Raw genomic sequence first — 21,744 nt, forward strand, 5'->3', positions numbered from 1 at the left:
CCTGGATGGACTGGACATGGCCGCGCAGTGCAGAGGATCATGGTCAATCCAAGGGGTGGGTTCGGGAAGGGTGTAAAGACATTTAACTCGGCGGGTTCGAGGAAACCCGGTGACGTGTTTACTATTATAGTGGGCGGTGGGAAGATAGAACTGATCGGTGTCAATAAATCTGAATAGTGAGGAAGATTTAGTGTATTTAAAAGTAGTAAATGAAGTTTTATAGTGAAATTATGTGTGTCGTAGTCATACAGGAGAAAGTGACAAAGTGCATTTTTTACAAAAGCGTGATCATTGACTATTTGACATCTTACTAGCTTAATATTGCCCTGAAAAAATCCCAAAGGATTTTAAACTTAGAAGTATAATATATTGACTTGTTAAAAATGACTAACTGCATTGATGTTTATTTTGTTGCCAAGCAAAAGTGACTTAAATGGCCCCCCTGAACATTTTACGTTTTGTTAGTTGGTCACTTTCTCCTGTACGACTACGATATATCCATCATATACATCGCTCACTCCTTTCAACAACGTCAAATATAAAAAAACTTGATTTTTCAGGAGATCGTTTTTAAAGTTAAAAAATAGAATGAAATGTATTAAAAATAAATATCAAGCCACTTATTGAACTTTTTACTGTGCAACAGATCTTTTTAGGTAAAACCAGAATGTTTTTTCTCCATTTGGAAAATAATTAAACAATACTTTTTCTACAAAATGCAAAAACAATACTTTCTGCCCTGTAGCGGGCAAATATTAAGTTTAAAATATGCCGCTTTTGCTGGGATATAGTACCTTTTCTGGGCATTCCGAAAACATGCACAACTGAATTTTTGATATATGACGTTGTTGAAAGGAGTGAGCGATATGTATATAAAAGTAGAATTCAATCCAATAACCTCGTTTGATTTTGAATATATTACCCAAAAATACAAGGAAAGTATGCGATATTCAATATGTCGTTAGGTGGGAAAGACAGTGGTGAGGAGAATGGAACGATCCAGACACCCCTATTTACATTGCACTGTACGGCTAACCCCAAGGTAGACTACCAAAGAGATGGATTGACAGCTGGGAATCAAAATCGCAGGAGGCTACCCAAATTAGTATACTAATTTGGGTCATATACTAATCTCAAGTAACCGCAAACCCAATTCCCATCCGTACAATGTTGTTTGACGTCCTCGCTCTCTACCAAAAGTAAGCAAATAGAACGCTTGTAAGCGACTCCCGCTCTCTACCAACAGTATGTAAAATATGCTTTTAAGCGTATCCCCCAAACAATTTGTTAATATTAGATAATTCTAGAACATTTTAAAGACAATACTTAAAATAAAAACAACAATAAATTTTATGGATTTTTTATTGAATAGAGAATACGGCTGTCCAAATTTAAAACACAGTAAGGGACATTTTTTTTGTACATAGTAGGTTTTTTTGCATTTATGGACTAAGTAGACTCTACTTAGTCCATAAATGTAGCGCAGTGGTCCGCGCGCTTGGCTACCGTGCTGGAGGTCCCTGGTTCGATTCCCAGGAGGGTCAAAATAAATATGGCCGATTTTCACTCTCATATTTATTGAATATCACCCTGGACTGGTACAAGAAGCGCAGGGCTGATCACCTTGCCTTCATGCAATTTACGATCAAGATAACACTGCGTCCCTACGATGCAGTGCCCTATGCACCATTGGGTGCGGATAAGGGTAATAAGAAGAAGAAGACTTTACTTAGTCCAAAAGTGCAAAAAAAACCTACTACAAAAAAATGTCCCTTACTGTGTTTTAAATTTGGACAGCCGAACATATGGATATGATGAAAAAAATTATACACGTACAAATATATTTTGTCCCCTTTTAGATATATAATTAAATGCAAATATACAGTTTTGAATTACGCTTTGAAAATATGATAAATTCATCTATCTAAATATGTGTCGCCTACTTTCAAAATCCGCCAGATCCATGTAAGTCGATTTTCCAAAAAATGCAAAATTCTCCGAGTAACATTTATGTTTAAAAGATTTGTCTATCTTTAAATAACTACGCTTGGATGGCTTGTCTCTGGCCAATATCTGTACCCGACGGATTCTCCAGTTCTTTGGACACGTTGCGCGTGGCAACGAGGATAGTCTGGAACGACTAGTTGTGATCGGTAGCCTGGAGGGAAAGAGAGGGAGAGGAAGATCCCCCACACGATGGACCGATCAAATTAAGGCAGCAGCAGGCACCTCAGTGGTTGGAGCGCTACGTGCAGCGCAGTCAAGGGATAACTGGAGAAGAGTCATTGCTTCTGCAAGGGTCACAACCCTCAGCAATGAGGATTAAGACGGAGAAGAAGAGATAAAATATTATGAAATAGAGAATTTAATTTTTTTTTTCAGTATTTAAAAAAATACAAGACACAAACCTATCACTGGCACAAACTTAATCACTCTTTCGGAAGATGTTATAATTTTTGCAAATGGTGTCATACGTCAATCATATTTGACATTTGTGAACTAGACAGCTGTAGCATATGCTGCCTAGTGTTTAGTAGCGCTGGTAGCGCACAGGTCGTCCTCCTCGGCGGTCATGTCGCTATACTAGCTGTTGCGGCTACTTGCGGTGTATTTTTTTCTCATTTTCAGATACTTACCATAGCTAACTTTACAAAATTGATACATTTCAATTTCATGCTCACTCCTTTAAACGTCATATCATCAAAAATTGTCAACATGTTTTCCGAATGCCCAGAAAATGTACTTTATCCCTGCAAAAGCGGCGTATTTTTAACTTAATATTTACCCGCTACAGGGCATAAAGTGTTATTTTTGCATTTTGAAGAAAAGGTATTGTTTAAGTATTTTTTCAAATATACTAAATATTTTAAAAACGGAGAAAAAACCTTCAGGTTTTACCTAAAAAGATCTGTTGCACAGTAAAAAGTTCAATAAGTGGCTTGATATTTATTTTTAATACATTGTGTTATATTTTAATATTAAAAAAATAAAACCCTTATCCGCACCCCAATGGTGCATAGGGCACTGTGTCATATTAACGCAGTGTTATCTTAATCGTTTACACATGAAGGAAAGGTGATCAGCCCTCCGCTTCAGGTACCAGTCCATGGTAATATTGAATAAATATTACAGTGAAAAAATCACTTTTATTTGTTTTACCCCCCTTGGGAATCGAACCCGGGACCTCCAGAACGGTAGCCGAGCGTGCTGACCATTACACTACGGAGGCGGACAAGTTCAAAACGTTCTCCTGAAAAATCAAGTTTTTTGATTTATGACGTTCTTGAAAGGAGTGAGCGATATATGTTTATAAAAGCATCAAGTAGGAGTATTCACATTTTTCCTGTTTTAAATCACATTTTCATATGGTGTACAAAATACACATCGCTTTTTCACATGGGAATTTTTAGCACTGTAAGGGCGCTTGTCCACTACACGGGATTTGACCGTCCGGCAGTCCGGTTTTGAAAGATGAAAGCGACTACGACAGTTTAGCGTGATGGAATTTACGGGCAAGGTGTTCTCGCACCGATCAAGAGCTCCGATCCGAAGAAAGATGGACAAAAGCACAAGCCAATCATCGTTTTAAAATTATTTTTTAACATCTCATCAAAGATGAAGAAGAATATGGAAGTCTGGGCATTTACGTGTAACATTCACCAATTCTACCCATTATTGACAACCACACTACTCAAATTCTTGGAAGTTCTATATATATATGAACCAATTTAGAAACCTTGTTCTTGAATCACTAGAACTTCACTAGAGACATCTATTGGTGGGATGTAAAGAAGCTTTTTATTAAGCAGAAACTCTTATATTAGTATGTGAGGTCCGAATCCTGGATTATAATCACACACATGAGAAACGCCAGAAAATACCATTTTCATTTTTATTTAAGCTTATAATTTGACCAGATAATTTATTTACAACATTTTGAGTGTGTCCAAATACTTGTTCACAAAATCTGGATTATCTCCAATTACAGGAGTTATTTTCATATTATTTTTTAACATCTCATCAAAGATGAAGAAGAATATGGAAGTCTGGGCATTTACGGGGCTGACGACCGTCATCGGCTGGTTTAAGTGATCACTTTACACACGTGTAACATTCACCAATTCTACCCATTATTATTATCGTTTTAAAACGCTAACTGACGTGCCGGACGTTAAAGTACCATGTAATTTCATGTAGTGCACAAACGCCCTAAGAAAAACGCCCAAATCGGACAAAATTATGATTTCTTTCTATGAAGAACAATACATTTTAAAATTATCTTTATTATTTTTATACAATTTTAATTAAAATAAAAATCAAAATAAAAATCATACCACAATCTCTTCTTTTAAAAAATCAGTAATCTCTTGCTGTTTGAGTTTGGGTCCACTTAGGAGTCATATACATCGATACCTCGAGTGAAATTTAAATCAGAGATGGATAGATATTACTGCAAAGTGACTGCTGCATCAATCAATGTAAGAGGGTCATTCATAAAAAAAGGTTCTTATATTTAAAAAAAAATTATAGCTTTATTGTTTTCCTTAGGATTATACATCATTCTTTTTCCAACCCTTATCCGCACCCAATGGTGCATATGGCACTGCATCGTATTGACGCAGTGTTATCTTGATCATTACTTACATGAAGGCAAGGTGATCACTCCTAATAGTGGGTAAAATCACAAATATTTCTTATCACCACCCTGGGAATCAAACCCGGGACCGCCAGCACGGTAGCTAAACACGCTAACCATAACACCACGGAGGCGGACAATATCATAAAGCTTAAAACTTATTATATTTTACTATATAATCGCCCTTCTGTATTTATCTGTATATATATTTTACTACATTTTTATTAATTTCTTTAGTTAGTAAAATAAAATAACAATTATGTAATTTTTTCCACATGAATTTTATTTGACCAGCAACCGGGTTTCGTCGTAACCGACACCACCAGACTGGTTAAATTAAGTGTAAAAAATAATTTGTATTAAATGCAATATAAGCTAACTAAAGAAATAAAAAAATATATATTAAGTGTTTAGACAGGAAGGGCGATTATGTAGAAAAAAAGAGAAAATTTTAAGCTTTAAAAAGACACTCGGCTGCCGTACTGGAGGTCCCGGGTTCGATTCCCAGGGGGGTCAAATAAATAAAAGTGATTTTTTCACTCTAATATTTATTCAATATTACCCTGGACTTGTACCTGAAGCGAAGGGCTGATCACCTTTCCTTCGTGTGTTAACGAGCAAGATAACACTGCGTTTATATGATGCAGTGCCCTATGCACCATTGGGGTGCGGATAAGGGGTTAAAAATGAAAACAATAAAGCTGTATATTTTTTGAAAATATGGGAACTTCTGTAATGGCCTTGCCATTTCTCATTCCCACTTTTATTGTCCTTTTTAGAAAGTCGAGGGACTCGTCACGCGTTGTCCGGCTTTAGATGCGTGCCATGGCCATCATAAATCGGTACAGCATTTTATGATTCCCTACCCTAAAGGAAGAGGGCTTTTTAACATAGTCTAATTTGGTATTTCGTGAGAGTCGGGTGTAACATAACTTAACAGAGCTGTTTGGAAGCACACGAGTATTGACTGCCGTATTGTTGTTTTAAATAAACAAATATATAAATAGTCGATACCGTGTTATTATTTAATACTCGCTTCAGTCCAACCTGCCTCCTGACGAAAAGGGGACTAAAGTGTCCTGTTCAATGTGGACGTCATCGAGTGCACGCGTACGCTGAATCCCAAGGTGTCAAGGTGTAGCACGCGACGCGTCCGTCCATAACATTACACCTCATTTTATGAATGACCCTCGTAGAATAAATAGTTTGATTATATTATACGCATACATTATTTTTGTCCGCACTCAAGACAGTTTCCTTGCAATGGTGTCTCTTGAGAAGCTGCTTGTTTGGCGACTTGAAACTGCACAGCTTGCAGCAGTAAAACAAGACGAATCCTTCGCTCGTTTGTGACTCGTACGAATGGTATGTCTTCGTAGATCCTGCAAACAAATAAAACAAACACAATATTTTAAGTGTGTCTGAATGAAGGATTGAATTGCAGTTAATCCGGAGTCGCTTTATTCATCCATCAGGGGTCCAACGGCGTTTAACCTTTTAACCGCGTTCACTTTGTTCCTGAGAGACGCCCGTACGCGGCGGTATTTTGCTGTTTTTAAAATGATTACTTTTATCATGTATTTAGTTAAGAAACGATTTATTTTCCTAAACAAAAACGTTCAATGGGATTCATTGTGCCTTTTCGGTACTCTATAATACACTCGTGTCACATTATTCTTGAAATATATGGTAATATAAACAAATAAGATCGTAACATAAATAAATCAAAGCACGCATCGTGTGTCACTCTTGCCCACTGGCGATGCGTAGCGTCGAGAGTGAGACAGATATAGGGTATGATTATGGCGCGGACTGATTACCGACCGCAAGAAAAATCAGGGATCTGTTCTTTTATTTATCCTTGTGATGTTACAAATTATTAGTCAGATATTTCAACAGATGTCATAAGGACGAGGATTGACGTATTATTTTAACCAAAGTTCCACACCATCAAAAAATCCCTCCAAGTTGAACTGAGGTTCGAAACTTGGAGCAAAGTAAAAACACATACGGTTTTGCGAGCCGCGTGGATCCGGTTAATATGTACTCCATTATAATTTATGTATTAATTGTATTAATCAAACACAGATTTTTTGAGTCTACTAAGTTGTATTTTATTATCTAGTTATGGCATTTTGGCCGAAGACGACCTCCAAAGTTCCACTTGACATCGGAAAAGTTCCACATGATGATGTCCATTGACAAGACTAAAAGCATGACCATATCAAAGAGTCCAGTTAGACGCAAATTAGTTGTAAACAACAGAACCGTTGAACAGGTGATGAAATTCAATTATCTCGGAGTTGACGTCAGTAGCTACGAAGACCTCTATGGTGAGACCCAGAAACAAATTAATAAGGCTGCAGTTATATCCGGATGCCTCAGAAACTCGGTGTGGAGGAACAAACACATGAGAATAGAAAGTAAAATGAAAATATACAAAAACATGTGTTCGACCAATAGCCACTTATGGGATTGAGGCAAGAGCAGATACTTCTAGAACAAAATCTCGACTTCGAACCTCCGAGATGAAGACTCTCCGATCCATAACCGGAAACACATTAATAAGAAATACCGACATCCGGAGCATGTGTAAGACGGCGGATATCGTGAGGTGGGGACGACAACGAAGGCGATACTGGAATGATCATGTAAACAGAATGTCAGATGACAGACTTCCACGTATCGCCTTTCAAGGAATCCCTGAAGGACGCAGACCCCCAGGCAGACCTCCAAAAAGGTGGAAAGACAGCTGGGAGTCAACATCCCAAGAGCTACAAGCGGAGGCACAAACTGATCCTTAGGATCTAGAAAAAGAAGAAGAAGAAGAGGCATTTTCAAACGAACTAGGCAAAACAATTGTCACAATATTAATTTTTATTGTCTTTTTAACAATAAAATACAGCTTAGTAGACTCAAAAAATCTGTCTTTGATTCGACATTTCATACATTTACCACAAGGAAGATTGAAGCATTCCAAATGTGGTACTGTATGACCCATGAGGTCGAGAGAATTCTAAACAGAGATATTTTAACCCTTTCCGGAAAAATATAAAGATTCCAGGTAGACAGTTACACATTCATATGGCCAAAAATTCATTTGTCCAACATACTATTGTAATAGATACGAGTGAAAAAATGTGAGTTTGCATTTTAAGTTAATAATTTGAATGCTGGGCGATGTATAACACCTACTCTAGGCAACTAGAAACTGCTGAAATGCGAATGCTTAGGTGGTCAGCTGGAGTGTCCCTTAGAGACAAGATAAAGAGTTCATTCATTCGTGGAAGCCTGGCTGTAACAGGCATCAATAGTAAGGTAGAGGAAAGGCAGTTGAGATGGTATGGGCACATAGGACGCAGAGAACCTGAACATATTGTGAACCATGGAATCGCCATGGATCGACGTTGAACCAATAGGGGTTAAGACGCATGGGAAAAGAGAAACAAGTTATAGACACTGCAAAGAAAAAAAAGCTAAAGGATTTTGGGTATTTTATGAGGGGAAGAAATAGCGAGTAATAGGTATTATATAAGGCGGCGTGGAAGGTAAACACAGCATAGGAAGAAGGCGTATATCCTGGCTCGGCAACTCCGGGTATATCCTGGCTCCGCTGCAGCACTGGGGCGCTGCTCAGAGCGGCTGAAGACTGACACGACGATTGCCAACCTTCAGCGTGGAGTACTCGGGCCGTTGTATAAGGGGAGAGAAATAGCGAGTGATAGGTATTATATTACAAGGCGGCGTGGAAGGTAAACGCAGCATAGGAAGAAGGCGTATATCCTGGCTCGGTAACTCTGCGTATATCCTGGCTCCGCTGCAGCACTGGGGCGCTGCTCAGAGCGGCTGAAGACTGACACGACGATTGCCAACCTTCAGCGTGGAGTACTCGGGCCGTTGTATAAGGGGAGAGAAATAGCGAGTGATAGGTATTATATAAGGCGGCGTGGAAGGTAAACGCAGCATAGGAAGAAGGCGTATATCGCTGCAGCACTGGGGCGCCGCTCAGAGCGGCTGAAGACAGAACTGAGTAAACTTACACCTTCAGGATAGGTTTGCTACATTTTTTTATCGTGTTTTAACAAAAAGGAATGATTTCGTTGTAGCAATTAATAGCCATAAAATAAAATAAATGGTGTCTTACCTTCAGATGTTTTATTTCTACTCGAGTGATATTTAGAGGTGTGGCGATTCATCTAAAACAAGAAAAAGAGTCAGAAACTTAAATTTTTGCTCCTGTTCATCTATATATATAAAATTAATAAAAACACAAAAATATATACCGTAGAACGGGGCTACTTGAACTTTAATGTGTTACTTGAGCCCAGTACAAAAAAATCATTCAAATCTGTATTTGGTCTACAATAATGAACGTATCGTGACAATAAGTGTCACCTGTCAGGGAAACAATGCATCGTGTTGATACGTTCATTCTTCTTCTTCATCTTCTTGCTCAATGCTGAGCGTCGTGGTCTTCTGGAATGTCAGGCACTTGGTGCACAAGTCCTCTCCATTCTTCCCGGTCCTGGGCCAACTTGATGGCAGCGTTTAGCGAGGATCCGGTTAATTCCTTTATTTGGTCTGTCCATCTTGTTGGAGACCGTCCTCTTGCCCGCTTGCCTTCAACTGTACCTGTTACTACCAGTTTTTCAAGACTCTTCTCGTTCTTTCTGGCGATATGCCCAAAGTAGGACAGAATCCTTTTCCTGCAAGTCGTGGAGAGTCTTTCTGTCACTGACAGTTCGCGGAGAATGGAGACGTTTGTGCGTCTTGCAGTCCAAGGAATGCGCAGCATCCTCCTCCAGCACCACATTTCAAACACATCCAGCATATGTCTTTCCTTTTTCCTCAGTGTCCATGTTTCCACTCCATACAGCGCAATGGAGAATACAAGAGATTTCACTAGACGGGTTTTCGTTCTCCTCAGTATGGACCGATTTTTCCATATCTTCGCCAGACTAGACATTGCTGATTTTGCCATTCCAATTCTTCTCCGGATTTCTGCTTCACAGCCTCCGTCTTTAGAAATGAGTGCACCTAAATAGATTATGAAGAAGTCGTCGACTTCTTCATAATCCCTTAAAGAATTGTTCCTTATCAGGGTGCGGAATCGGTCGATGACAAGAACCTTGGTTTTACTTTTGTTTATTTGAAGTCCTAAATGCTGGCTTTCTATTTCGACTCTATGGAGGAGTTCAGCCATTTCGTCCTCATTGTTGGCTATTAGCGTTGTGTCGTCTGCAAACCTTATATTGGAGATCTTTTTGCCCCCTACTGATACGCCACCTTCCCACCCGTCAAGTACTTTCCTCATTATATATTCTCCATATATATTGAAGAGATCAGGAGACAGTATACACCCTTGTCTCACGCCTTTTTGTACTTGAAATGACTCTGAGAGGAAATTATCAACTCTTACCGATGCCAAATTTTGTACGTATAAGTTGTGAATAAGAACTATCAACTGTCTCGGTACACCCATTGCTTCCAAAACCTTCCACAGGCAATTCCAATTCACGCAGTCAAAAGCCTTTGTATAATCAATAAAGCAAAGTACGACCGGAACCTTGAACTCCCGACTTTTCTCGATTATTTGTCTTATGTTCAAGATTTGCTCACGTGTACCCTTGCCTTTGACGAATCCAGCTTGCTCAATTGAAATTTGCCAGTCGAGGTAGTGTTTTAGCCTTGCTTTTAATATGTGTAGCAATATTTTGCTGGCATGAGAGATGAGTGAGACAGTTCGATAGTTTTCACACTTTAGCGTAGAACCCTTATTGTGTATTGGAATAAATACAGATTCCACCCAGTCCGTTGGCCATATTCCTGATTCCCATACCGAATTACATATATCGTGCATCCTCTTAATGCCGTCATCGGTCATATTCTTTAGGAACTCAGCTTGGATTCCGTCCTTTCCAGGCGATTTGTAGGATTTGAGTTTTTTAATGGCATTCTCTACTTCCTGGAGGATTATATGGGGTTCATCTGGATTTAAATCATTGAATTCTGCCTGGGGTTGCATACTATCATCTTTGTATAGGTCCGCACAATACTCTCTCCACCTTCTGATGACTTTGTCAATTTCACAGATGGTATTTCCCTGCCTGTCCTCAATGGTCCATGTTCGAGGCTTGAACTTCTTGGCGAGTGTTTTCACTTTTTGGAACAAGTCGCGAGTGTGATTAGTGTTAGCGTGACTTTCAATATCCTCGCAAATCGAATTGATGTAGCGCTCTTTATCCGCTCTGCAACTTCTTTGCACTCTTCGGTTCAGTTCGGAGTATTGGACTCTTACTTCCTGGGTAGATGTGCTCAATTTCTTAAGCCGTTTCCTCTCTTCAATTAATTTCCAGGATTCTTCGGATATCCATTGACCTCGTGTTTCCATATTTGTCCTCGGGGCTTGAGACTCTTTGATAAATGACTCTTTGACCAAATACAGATCTAAATAAAAAAAATTGTACTGGGCTCACGTAACACATCAAAGTTCAAGTAGCACCGTTCTACAGTATGTATATTTATTTTTTTAATTTATTTTTTATTTTTACTGGTAATAAACCAAAGTCAAAATACTAGCAATCTTTAACTGATAATCTTCCACCACGTTACCACACAAGAACAACCAAACTTGAGTGGGGGCTTGCCTGTAATCGCGTGGTGGCCTTGAAGCTGCAGTGTTCGCACTGCTCCGCAAAGCTGGCGGGCTCGTCGGGGTCCGAGGGCTTCTCCACGGGGGGCTTGGCGAGCCCCCGGTAGCGTCCGCTGCCCACGCCGGGATGCGTAGCCTGAAATGGGAAACCCGTTCAAACATACGCAACTGATTGATGCAATTGATTGATTGTACGCAAATGAGATGGTAGAGAATTTTTGTGACTCTGAAATCTAGCTACGGCTCATGCAACACCGCTTATCGTGACCCTACTTAGGCTTCAAATACTAATTATTATGCAGGAACATCCAGCTCAATTGACAGACGCCATTTCATGAGAAACTCATGGACAATTATTTGAGCCATGGACAATCTTCTCAGAAAATATCTATTCAGGTACTGACAGGTGCCATGGCTTTTGAATTACCTAACGTCCAAGTGACTCTGAAATCAAGCTACGGCTCATGCAACACCGTTTATCGTGACCCTACTCAGGCTTCATCTTTTTAAGTTTTTAGCCTATGGGCGCTTGCACACTACCCGTAATTTTACCGTCCGGTTTTGAAAAATGAAAGCGACTACGACAGTTTAGCGTGATGGAATTTACGCGCAACGTGTTCACGCACCGATCAAGAGCTCCGATCGCAAGAAAGCGCAAACCAATTATCTTTTTAAAACGCTAAGTGACGTGCCGGACGGTAAAATTCCGTATAGTGGACAAACGCCCTACGGCTACTCGTGAGTGGATTTACTCTTTATGTTTAAAGTTACTATAATTTCATGTAATTCATGAGTGAAAATTCTAGGCAAAAACACTCGCTATCTCGCTAGAGGCATAAGTTTATAAAGATCATTGATTCTAAGTTAGCAGTGAAGTTACTTAAGTGTATGATTTTAAGAGATGGCAGAGAACTGAAATGCGAATGCTTAGGTGGTCAGTTGGAGTGCTAACCCTTCCTTTCCTTAAATGTCTCTGTGTGTGTGAAATGGAGATTACTATAGAAAAAATTTTAACCTTCCCCTCCCGGTGATACGTATTTACTACAACGGGACTTTAAATGAGAATATAAAATAAAATAGATACAGGTTTAGAATTTTTGCATTCTACCGTAATATAATTATGTATTACACAAATCTGGTGGAGACTGACCGGAGCATTTCGTCGTAACACAACACGTTACGATGCGAGCATTCTTTATCTGCGAGGTTACTTCCGAAATAATAAATGAAAATGGATGATTTTATTTGACCAAGTGTTCATTTAGCAAAGAGTACATTTAGCCAAGTGTCCATTTAGCCAAGGGTCCATTTGGCTAAAAGTGTCCATTTGGCCAAGTGTATACTAGGCCAAGTGTCCAATAGGATAAGAATCCATAAGGCCAAGTGCCTATTTAAGGGTCCATTAGGCAAAATATGTATGTATTAAGGTGGAGACTGACCGGAGCATTTCGTCGTAACGTAATACGTTACGATGCGAGCATTCAGGCAGTCAGTACAGCGAGCCGAGCGCTCCATCCATAGTTTCGGATGCTCGCTGATGCTCGCCGCGAGCGATGTTACGACGTTATGTTACGACGAAATGCTCCGGTCAGTCTCCACCTTTATAATACAAAGTTATTCATTTGCAGCGATGGAAATAAATAATTTGTTAAAAATCGGGGATAAAATCGCCAATACACAAACCTTTCTCAGTGTGTGCATGCGTGCCGTGCTTTGCATATACACGCATGTTGTAGCGTGTTTAGTTGCGCCAGTAGTGCACAGATCGTCATACGCGCAGTTGTGTCCCTACGCCAGTTATTGCGGCTACTTGAGATGTACTTCTTTAAGAATTAGCATACATATCGTCGTGCTGTACATAAAGTGCTCTAACTACATTTTTGTCAATTTTGAGATATTTGGTGTATGTTATCAATTGACCGTTATCTAAAAATATAATCAAACAAAAAAATATATATAAAATAAAATACGCCTAGTTTTCAGGCATATGAGACGCTACATCTACATCGAATTTTCGAAATGACCTGAACTCTAACAACGCTAACTACATAATTTTGACAAAGCATTAAGTTTTAAAACGATTAAATACATTATTTTATCGTGTATTTGAATGAATAATACTAGTTAAGAAATTCAGATAAAACCGTTAGTTATTTAAAAAAAATATATGTTGAGAAATTCTTCTAAGCTCTCTCCTGTAAAGTATCAGATTTGCAGATAGAGTACTTTACGTAGGGGCCGTCGATACGATTATGCGCGTGAAATGGAGATTACAATAGATGGAGCGCGTTACCTTGTGAGCAGTCAGTTCCTTGATGGCGTTACACTTGAACTTGCACAACTTGCAGTTGTACAGGTACAGCTTGAAGTTTGGGGAGTCCATCACGTGCGGCAGGTTGAACTCTCCCCGTCTTCTTCTTCTAATGATAACAACACCACAATTACAAGCGGTTCTCAATTCACAGACCGACGCCGCGGCCAGACGCCATTGGAATTTGTGGTACAGCAGAATTTGGAAATCCAAACAAGATTTAGTAAAAAATGTTTGTAGGAAAACGTTTACAAAACACACAGACCATCAAATTATTAAAAATCGCTCACTCCTTTTAACAACGTCATATATCGAAAATCGTCAATTTTCAGTTGTGCATGTTTTCGGAATGCCCAGAAAATGTACCATATCCCAGCAAAAGCGGCATCTTTTTAACATGATATTTACCCGCTACAGGGCTCGGCTACCTTTCTGGAGGTCCCGGGTTCGATTCCCAGGGGGGTTTAATAAATATAAGTGATTTTTTCACTCTAATATTTATTCAATATTACACTGGACTGGTACCTGAAGTGGAGGGCTGATCACCTTTCCTTCATGTGTAAACGATCGAGATAACACTGCGTTTATATGAAGCAGTGCCCTATGCACCATTGGGGTGCGGTAAGGGTTTTATTATTATTATTATTACAGGGCAGAAAGTGTTGCTTGTGCATTTTGAAGAAAAGTTATTGTTTAATTATATTTTTAAATGTACTAAATATTTTTCAAATGGATAAAAAACATTCAGGTTTTACCTAAAAAGATCTGTTGCACAGTATAAGGTTCATTAAGTGGCTAGATATTTATTTTTAATACATTGTATTATATTCTTAAACTTTAAAAACGATCTCCTGAAAAATCAAGTTTTTTTTATTCATGACGTTCTTGAAAGGAGTGAGCGATGTGTACCCCATTATGTTACGGAATTTTTTAAGGGGTTATTATGTTGAGATGTGAAAAAATAATGTAACAATTTTGTATAAATTATAATAATCCTCTTCTTCTTCTTAAGCCTTCTGCCCTCCACAGAAAACACAATTCTCAATTTAGTCTAGCTTATAATTTGACCTTTTAATGGTTAAAAAACTCCTAATTGGGAATAATCCAAGTATGTATTAGAGAAAAATCCAAATGTTGTAAATATGCGGCGATCACTCACCCCGGCCTGATGACTCTCGGTCCGGAAATCTGCTGACGTACCGACGGTTTAGGGAGGCTGGGCTGGGCCACGTAGTACACCAGCGGGACCTGATCATGTTCAACTACCTGAACGTACTGCATCACTGAAAAATAATTTTAAAAAAAAGTTAAGTTACAAATTTTTTAAACATTTTCCTCAAATACAGTGCGAATTTGTTCTACTAGCAAAAAAATGCATATTTCAACAAAAACATTCATAATTTCTCTACCAATCGTTCGACTATTACGATTTTTTCAATGAATACTTAAGACGTAAGAGGTTGTAAAATTATATTTATGATTTCACAAGTGGCAGTTGAGATTATGAGTACAAAGTGTCATATTGTGTGTCATTCTAGAAACATTTGGTATTTTTTAAAAATATTATCTTCAAGATGTAACATTTTCACAAATAATAGTACTTATTATTATTTTTTATTACTTCTTCATCATCTTCTTTTTCTAGATCCTAAGGATCTGTTTGTGCCTCCGCTTGTAGCTCTTGGGATGTTGACTCCCAGCCGTCTTTCCACCTTTTCGGAGGTCTGCCTGGGGGTCTGCGTCCTTCAGGGATTCCTTGAAGGGCGAGACGTGGAAGTCTGTCATCTGACATTCTGTTTACATGATCATTCCAGTATCGCCTTCGTTGTCGTCCCCACCTCCCGATATCCTCCATCTTACACATGCTTCGGATGTCGGTATTTCTTACTCGGTCTCGCTATGTGTTTCCGGTTATGGATCGGAGAGTCTTCATCTCGGAGGTTCCAAATCGAGATTTTGTTCTAGAAGTATCTGTTCTTGCCTCAATCCCATAAGTGGCTATTGGTCGAACACATGTTTTGTATATTTTCATTTTACTTTCCATTCACATGTGTTTGTTTCTCCACACCGAGTTTCTGAGGCATCCGGATATACTGCAGCCTTATTAATTGTACCCTGTCATATATATATATATATATATATATATATATATATATATATATATATATATATATATATATATATATATATATATATATATATATATATATATATATATATATATATATATATATATATATATATATATATATATATATATATATATATATATATATATATATATATATATATATATATATATATATATATATATATATATATATATATATATATATATATATATATATATATATATATATATATATATATATATATATATATATATATATATATATATATATATATATATATATATATATATATATATATATATATATATATATATATATATATATATATATATATATATATATATATATATATATATATATATATATATATATATATATATATATATATATATATATATATATATATATATATATATATATATATATATATATATATATATATATATATATATATATATATATATATATATATATATATATATATATATATATATATATATATATATATATATATATATATATATATATATATATATATATATATATATATATATATATATATATATATATATATATATATATATATATATATATATATATATATATATATATATATATATATATATATATATATATATATATATATATATATATATATATATATATATATATATATATATATATATATATATATATATATATATATATATATATATATATATATATATATATATATATATATATATATATATATAATCAAAGGGACAATCCAATCTTGATATATTAACATTTAAAGTTATTGCCGGTACGTGGAATATTATGGATGAGTATCATCGTTGAACAACAAACTAGACAAAAATATCGAAATCTTCTAGTACACAACCATGATACACGATTTACAGACAACGAAGGTTTAATAGTCCCGAGAATCAACAATAAATATGGGAGTCCAATACTACAATATAAAGTTCCAAACATTTTTAATTTGTTGCCGACGGAGGTTGGAGGTCAAAATAAAATATGGAACAAAGGCAAAATAAAGGAATGGGTAAATGATCAAGAGTTAATTCTATGAAAATTGCAAAATAGTTCATACATATTCTCAATTTTTTCTCTCTTTTTTGTGTGTATGTGTGTGTGGTTAAAAAAATGGATAAAAACAATAAAAAAACGTATGTAAAAAGTACTCCACTGACAAAACACACAAGGTGGTTTGGTGGGTCTCTGCAAAAAATATTTTAAATATGTTTATAATTGTTCTTTAACCCGATGGTTGCCAGAGACGAGATATCTCGGCAAATGGCGGAGTGCCCGTATTGCCAGAGACGAGATATCTCGTCAGTACTTTTGATGACGTATTACTCCGCAGTTTTAACTCATATTGACAATCTGTCAAAAACGGAACATACATTGCCATCTGTTGAAGTTCTCACAAATTATTTTATAAAGTTTTTAAATACTTTAAAGCGATTTATCGGTATCACTTTCAGCTGACAGTTGACAGATGTCATTAGGGCTACCACTCAAACCACTTGAAATATTGATTATTTTAATCGATTGTTTTGAACGCCAGGGGTTTTTATTTTGCTCAATTTTTTTGTGTTTTTCTTCTTATTTTAAAATATTATTATGAAAATATTTGTTTATTTATACCTTTCGCGTTATATTTACTCCGATTTTATCAGTGTTTTGCTAGTGATATTGGTTTCTTTTCACAACTTTTTAGTAAATAAATTATTTCTTTGTGCTAAGTTCTTTGTTCTTCTTCGTGCTAAGTGAAAAAGAACAACCCGGTACTTCTCATGGCAGAAAACGGAAGGCAGAATTTTTATCGCGACTTACAGAAAGACATTTTTTGGAAAAACTACCACGGACCGAAAAAAATCATCCCCGACTGCGAAGTGTATTGTGTGTACTAGCAAAAAACTAAGAAAAGAGTCTAGTTATAGGTGTAAACAATGCAAGATGGCTCTTTGTGTTATACCGTGCTTTGAGAAGTACCACACAATGGAAAATTACTAATTTATCACATTTCTAACTAAACTTCATTCTAAGATACCTGATAAATAATAGTTGAGTGTTAATATTAAATTTAATAAAAACTTGCGTGTGCGACTCAGTGTGACAACCCTGTCTGAGATGAAAATTTGAAACTGGTTTAACTTCAAGAATAAAACTCTAACAATCGATGTGGGATATAATATTTGGTAAGTAAATTATAATTCAATAAAAACAACAAAAAAAAATTTCTTTAGACAACTTTTTTTTTTCAAAAAAATACTTGGCCTGTTGAGCACTGCGGCGTAATTTATTTGCGGCTATGAAAAGGTTAAATAAATGTATACAAATTATGTAAATAAATTTTATCTAATTTTTTTAAATTCTAGAAAATTTGGTATTTATTAAAAATTATGTCCGCCTCCGTAGTGTAATGGTCAGCACGCTCGGCTACCGTTCTGGAGGTCTCGGGTTCGATTCCCAAGGGGGGTAAAATAAATATAAGTGATTTTTTCACTGTAATATTTATTCAATATTACCATGGACTGGTACCTGAAGCGGAGGGCTGATCACCTTTCCTTCATGTGTAAACGATCAAGATAACACTGCGTCTATATGACACAGTGCCCTATGCACCGTTGGGGTGCGGATAAGGGTTTTATTATTATTATTAAAAATATAATCTTCAAGATGTAACATTTTCACAAATAATAGTTCTTATTTTTTTTTTTTATATTAGTTTGTAGTAAATATCATTTTTAAATGAATAGTTTAAATTTGAAATTGATACAGTGATTTGCGTAATTTGAGAATTATTTCCAGTACGTAGGGTAGAAAAACCGACTATTTGGTGTTTGGTCGTTTACCGTTAGCAGCGAAAGGCAGACAGACCAGTCAGCTTCTGGTAGTCAATGTGCTCAGAACAGGCCACAAGGCCTACACCAAGCAGAAGAAGAAGAAAATCTCACCAGGCGAGTCGGCGCTCCTTGAGTGAGGATTGTTCTCTTGCTCCGGATGAGAGTCTTCCGGGGACGGTTCTCCATGATTCTCCTGTAGAAGACAATCCCAAGTTAAAAATTCATCCGGAAGTTATAACAACAGATTATCAAGTTACGAAAAAACTTACTAACTAACCGTCACACCGCTTCACTGCAGGGGTAGGCAGAGAGAATAGAATGCCACACAAATCTTTGTTTCCAAACATTCTTCACCTATTCCACATTCATCCTTTCTCATACATAATAAAACCCCTTATCCGCACCCCAATGGTGCATAGGGCACTGTGTCATATTAACGCAGTGTTATCTTAATCGTTTACACATGAAGGAAAGGTGATCAGCCCTCCGCTTCAGGTACCAGTCCAGGGTAATATTAAATAAATATTACAGTGAAAAAATCACTTATATTTATTTTACCCCCCTTGGGAATCGAACCCGGGACCTCCAGAAGGGTAGCCGAGCGTGCTGACCATTACACTACGGAGGCGGACAGACATTTCTCATACATACCCGCCGATTACATATTCGAACATCTATCATACATCGTTTTTCCGCACATTCTTCGTATTTTGACTGCATTCAGTCTACTTTCATCCTTCTTTTTCCAACTCCATACTTGAGATCCATATATTAGGGTTGGAACCAGGACTGTAATAATCGGCGGGTATGTATGAAGAGATGCATGAACGTGGAAGAGGCGAAGAATGTTTGCAAAGACAGAGTGGTGTGGCATTCTATTCTCTCTGCCTACCCCTGTGGGAAGCGGCATTAATTAGTTTTTCTACCATCAGATGTAGAACTTCATTCATTCAAACCCTATCCGCACCCCAACGGTGCATAGGGCACTGCATCAAATGAACGCAGTGTTATCTTGATCATTAACACATGAAGGAAATGTGATCAGCCCTCTGCTTCAGGTACCAGTCCGGGGTAATATTGAATAAATATTACAGTGAAAAAATCACAAATATTTATTTGACCCTCCCTGGGAATCGAACCCGGGACTTCCAGTACGGTAGCCGAGCGTGCTGACCATTACACTACGGAGGCGGACAACTTACTTTGGAATATTGTGCAAAGTGTTGTTCTTCTTCCTGTTGTTCCTCCACTTCTTCTCTCTGTTCACTCTCCCCTGATTTCATGGCTTCGGTACCGTCGACCTGGTCATATCTGTAAAAGACAATGTTATGTATCAACACACTAAGGACGGGTGTTTTATTATGCCTGCGGACCGCTTCACATTTCAGTTCACAGGGACAAAGTTACTGCATTAGTAATGGCATAAAAGGGTGCGGACGGTATTCTTATCTTGATTTCAATTCATTTTACATATCGCTCACTCCTTTCAAGAACGTCATAAATCAAAAATCGACAATTTTCAGTTATGCATGTTTTCGGAATGCCCAGAAAATGTACTAAATCCCAGCAAAAGAGGCATATTTTTAACTTAATATTTACCCGCTACAGGGCAGAAAGTGTTGTTTTTGCAGTTTGAAAAAAATGTATTGTTTAATTATTTTTTTTAATATACTTAATATTTTTCAAATGGAGAAAAAACCTTCAGGTTTTACCTAAAAAGATCTGTTGCATAGTAAAAAGTTCAATAAGTGGCTTGATATTTATTTTTAATACATTGTAATTACTTTAAAAACGTTCTCCTGAGAAATCAAGTTTTTTGATTTATGACGTTCTTGAAAGGAGTGAGCGATATTATTTACTTACTTGAGAAGATCCTAATATTCTCAGCGTGACATTAGTTATCTTCTAATTATAGCTAGCAATGAATTAACAAAGTGATTGATACAAAATATTCATAAAAAAACATTTAATATGTTGGAAGATATTGCTTTTTAGCAATAATAATACATTGTATTTTCTGTACATGAAGTTTAAATAAATAAATAAAATAATAAATAATAAAACCCTTATCCGCACCCCAATGATGCATAGGGCACTGTGTCATATAAACGCAGTGTTATCTTGATCGTTTACACATGAAGGAAAGGTGATCAGCCCTCCGCTTCAGGTACCAGTCCAGGGTATTATTAAATAAATGTTTATTATTATTATAAAACCCTTATCCGCACCCCAATGGTGCATAGGGCACTGCGTCATATAAACGCTGTGTTATCTTGATCGTTTACACATGAAGGAAAGGTGATCAGCCCTCCGCTTCAGGTACCAGTCCAGGATATCTAATATTCAATAAATATGACAGTGAAAAAATCACTTATATTTATTTGACCCCCCCTGGGAATCGAACCCGGGACCTCCAGAACGGTAGCCGAGCGCGCTGACACATGACACTACGGAGGCGGGCAATTATTTCAATAGGCCCCTTTAAAAACGATAGATAGAGGTTTCACTGTAATCTAATATAAGTCCTTTGGATTTAAATAAGATTACTTTCTTGTCCTTTCTCTTTGATTGTCATGCAAAATGGCGTCGGGTTGTGGTCCCGAGGTTAGTGTCGCGGACTCTTGAGTCAGAGTTTCTCGGTTCGAACCCACTCTACCACAATTTGATTCCTATTTCTAATAATGAGCCGCTTAGGCTCACAGAAATAGTATGAAATTGAAATATTTGTGTAAATAATAAAAACACAAATATACCTCTTTTTTTAAAATCTGTTATTGTATATGATAGAGGCCAGTTATAAGAATGCTTTGAGCCGTGTTACGCCAAACAGCCGCAACATGAGTTACGGCTAGTTGCCTTTACACATTAATGCAGGTATATTGTATCTTGACGCTGTGTCCAAATACTTATAAATGTGATTATAATCCAGGATTCGGACCTCACATACTAATAAAAGAGTTTCTGCTCAATAAAAAGCTTCTTTTCATCTCACCAATAGATGTCTCTGGTGAAGTTCTAGTGATTCAAGAATAATGTTTCAAAATTGGTTCATATATATATATATATAGAACTTCTAAAAATTTAAGTAGTGTGGTTGTCGATAATGGGTAGAGTTGGTAAACGTTACACGTGTGTAAAGTGATCACTTATTCTCTGAT

The 21,744-nt window shown here is 36.9% G+C and overlaps 1 protein-coding gene across 5 annotated transcripts in view; it reads right to left on the reverse strand.

Annotated features, from left to right (window-relative positions):
* LOC148304337 (uncharacterized) overlaps nt 1-21,744 on the reverse strand; it is a 101,343-nt gene that overhangs the window by 73,593 nt on the left and 6,006 nt on the right. For 2 of the 5 annotated variants that reach the window (XM_088268480.1, XM_088268479.1), the window contains exons 5-11: nt 19,789-19,897; nt 18,698-18,779; nt 14,759-14,882; nt 13,582-13,708; nt 11,284-11,424; nt 8,781-8,832; nt 5,864-6,018 (exon numbers count right to left, since the gene is read on the reverse strand). In XM_088268480.1, coding sequence (XP_088124606.1) covers nt 5,864-6,018; nt 8,781-8,832; nt 11,284-11,424; nt 13,582-13,708; nt 14,759-14,882; nt 18,698-18,779; nt 19,789-19,897 — 790 coding nt within the window. Of the gene's footprint in view, nt 1-17; nt 170-1,314; nt 6,019-8,780; nt 8,833-11,283; nt 11,425-13,581; nt 13,709-14,758; nt 14,883-18,697; nt 18,780-19,788; nt 19,898-21,744 lie in introns of those variants that run through there. The other 3 variants (XM_088268482.1, XM_088268481.1, XM_088268483.1) reach the window with 3 other exon arrangements.

The sequence above is a fragment of the Brachycentrus maculatus genome, unplaced genomic scaffold (assembly GCF_059751285.1).
Source record: "Brachycentrus maculatus isolate JH-2025_06_01 unplaced genomic scaffold, ASM5975128v1 h1tg000324l, whole genome shotgun sequence".
Lineage (NCBI taxonomy): Eukaryota > Metazoa > Arthropoda > Insecta > Trichoptera > Brachycentridae > Brachycentrus > Brachycentrus maculatus.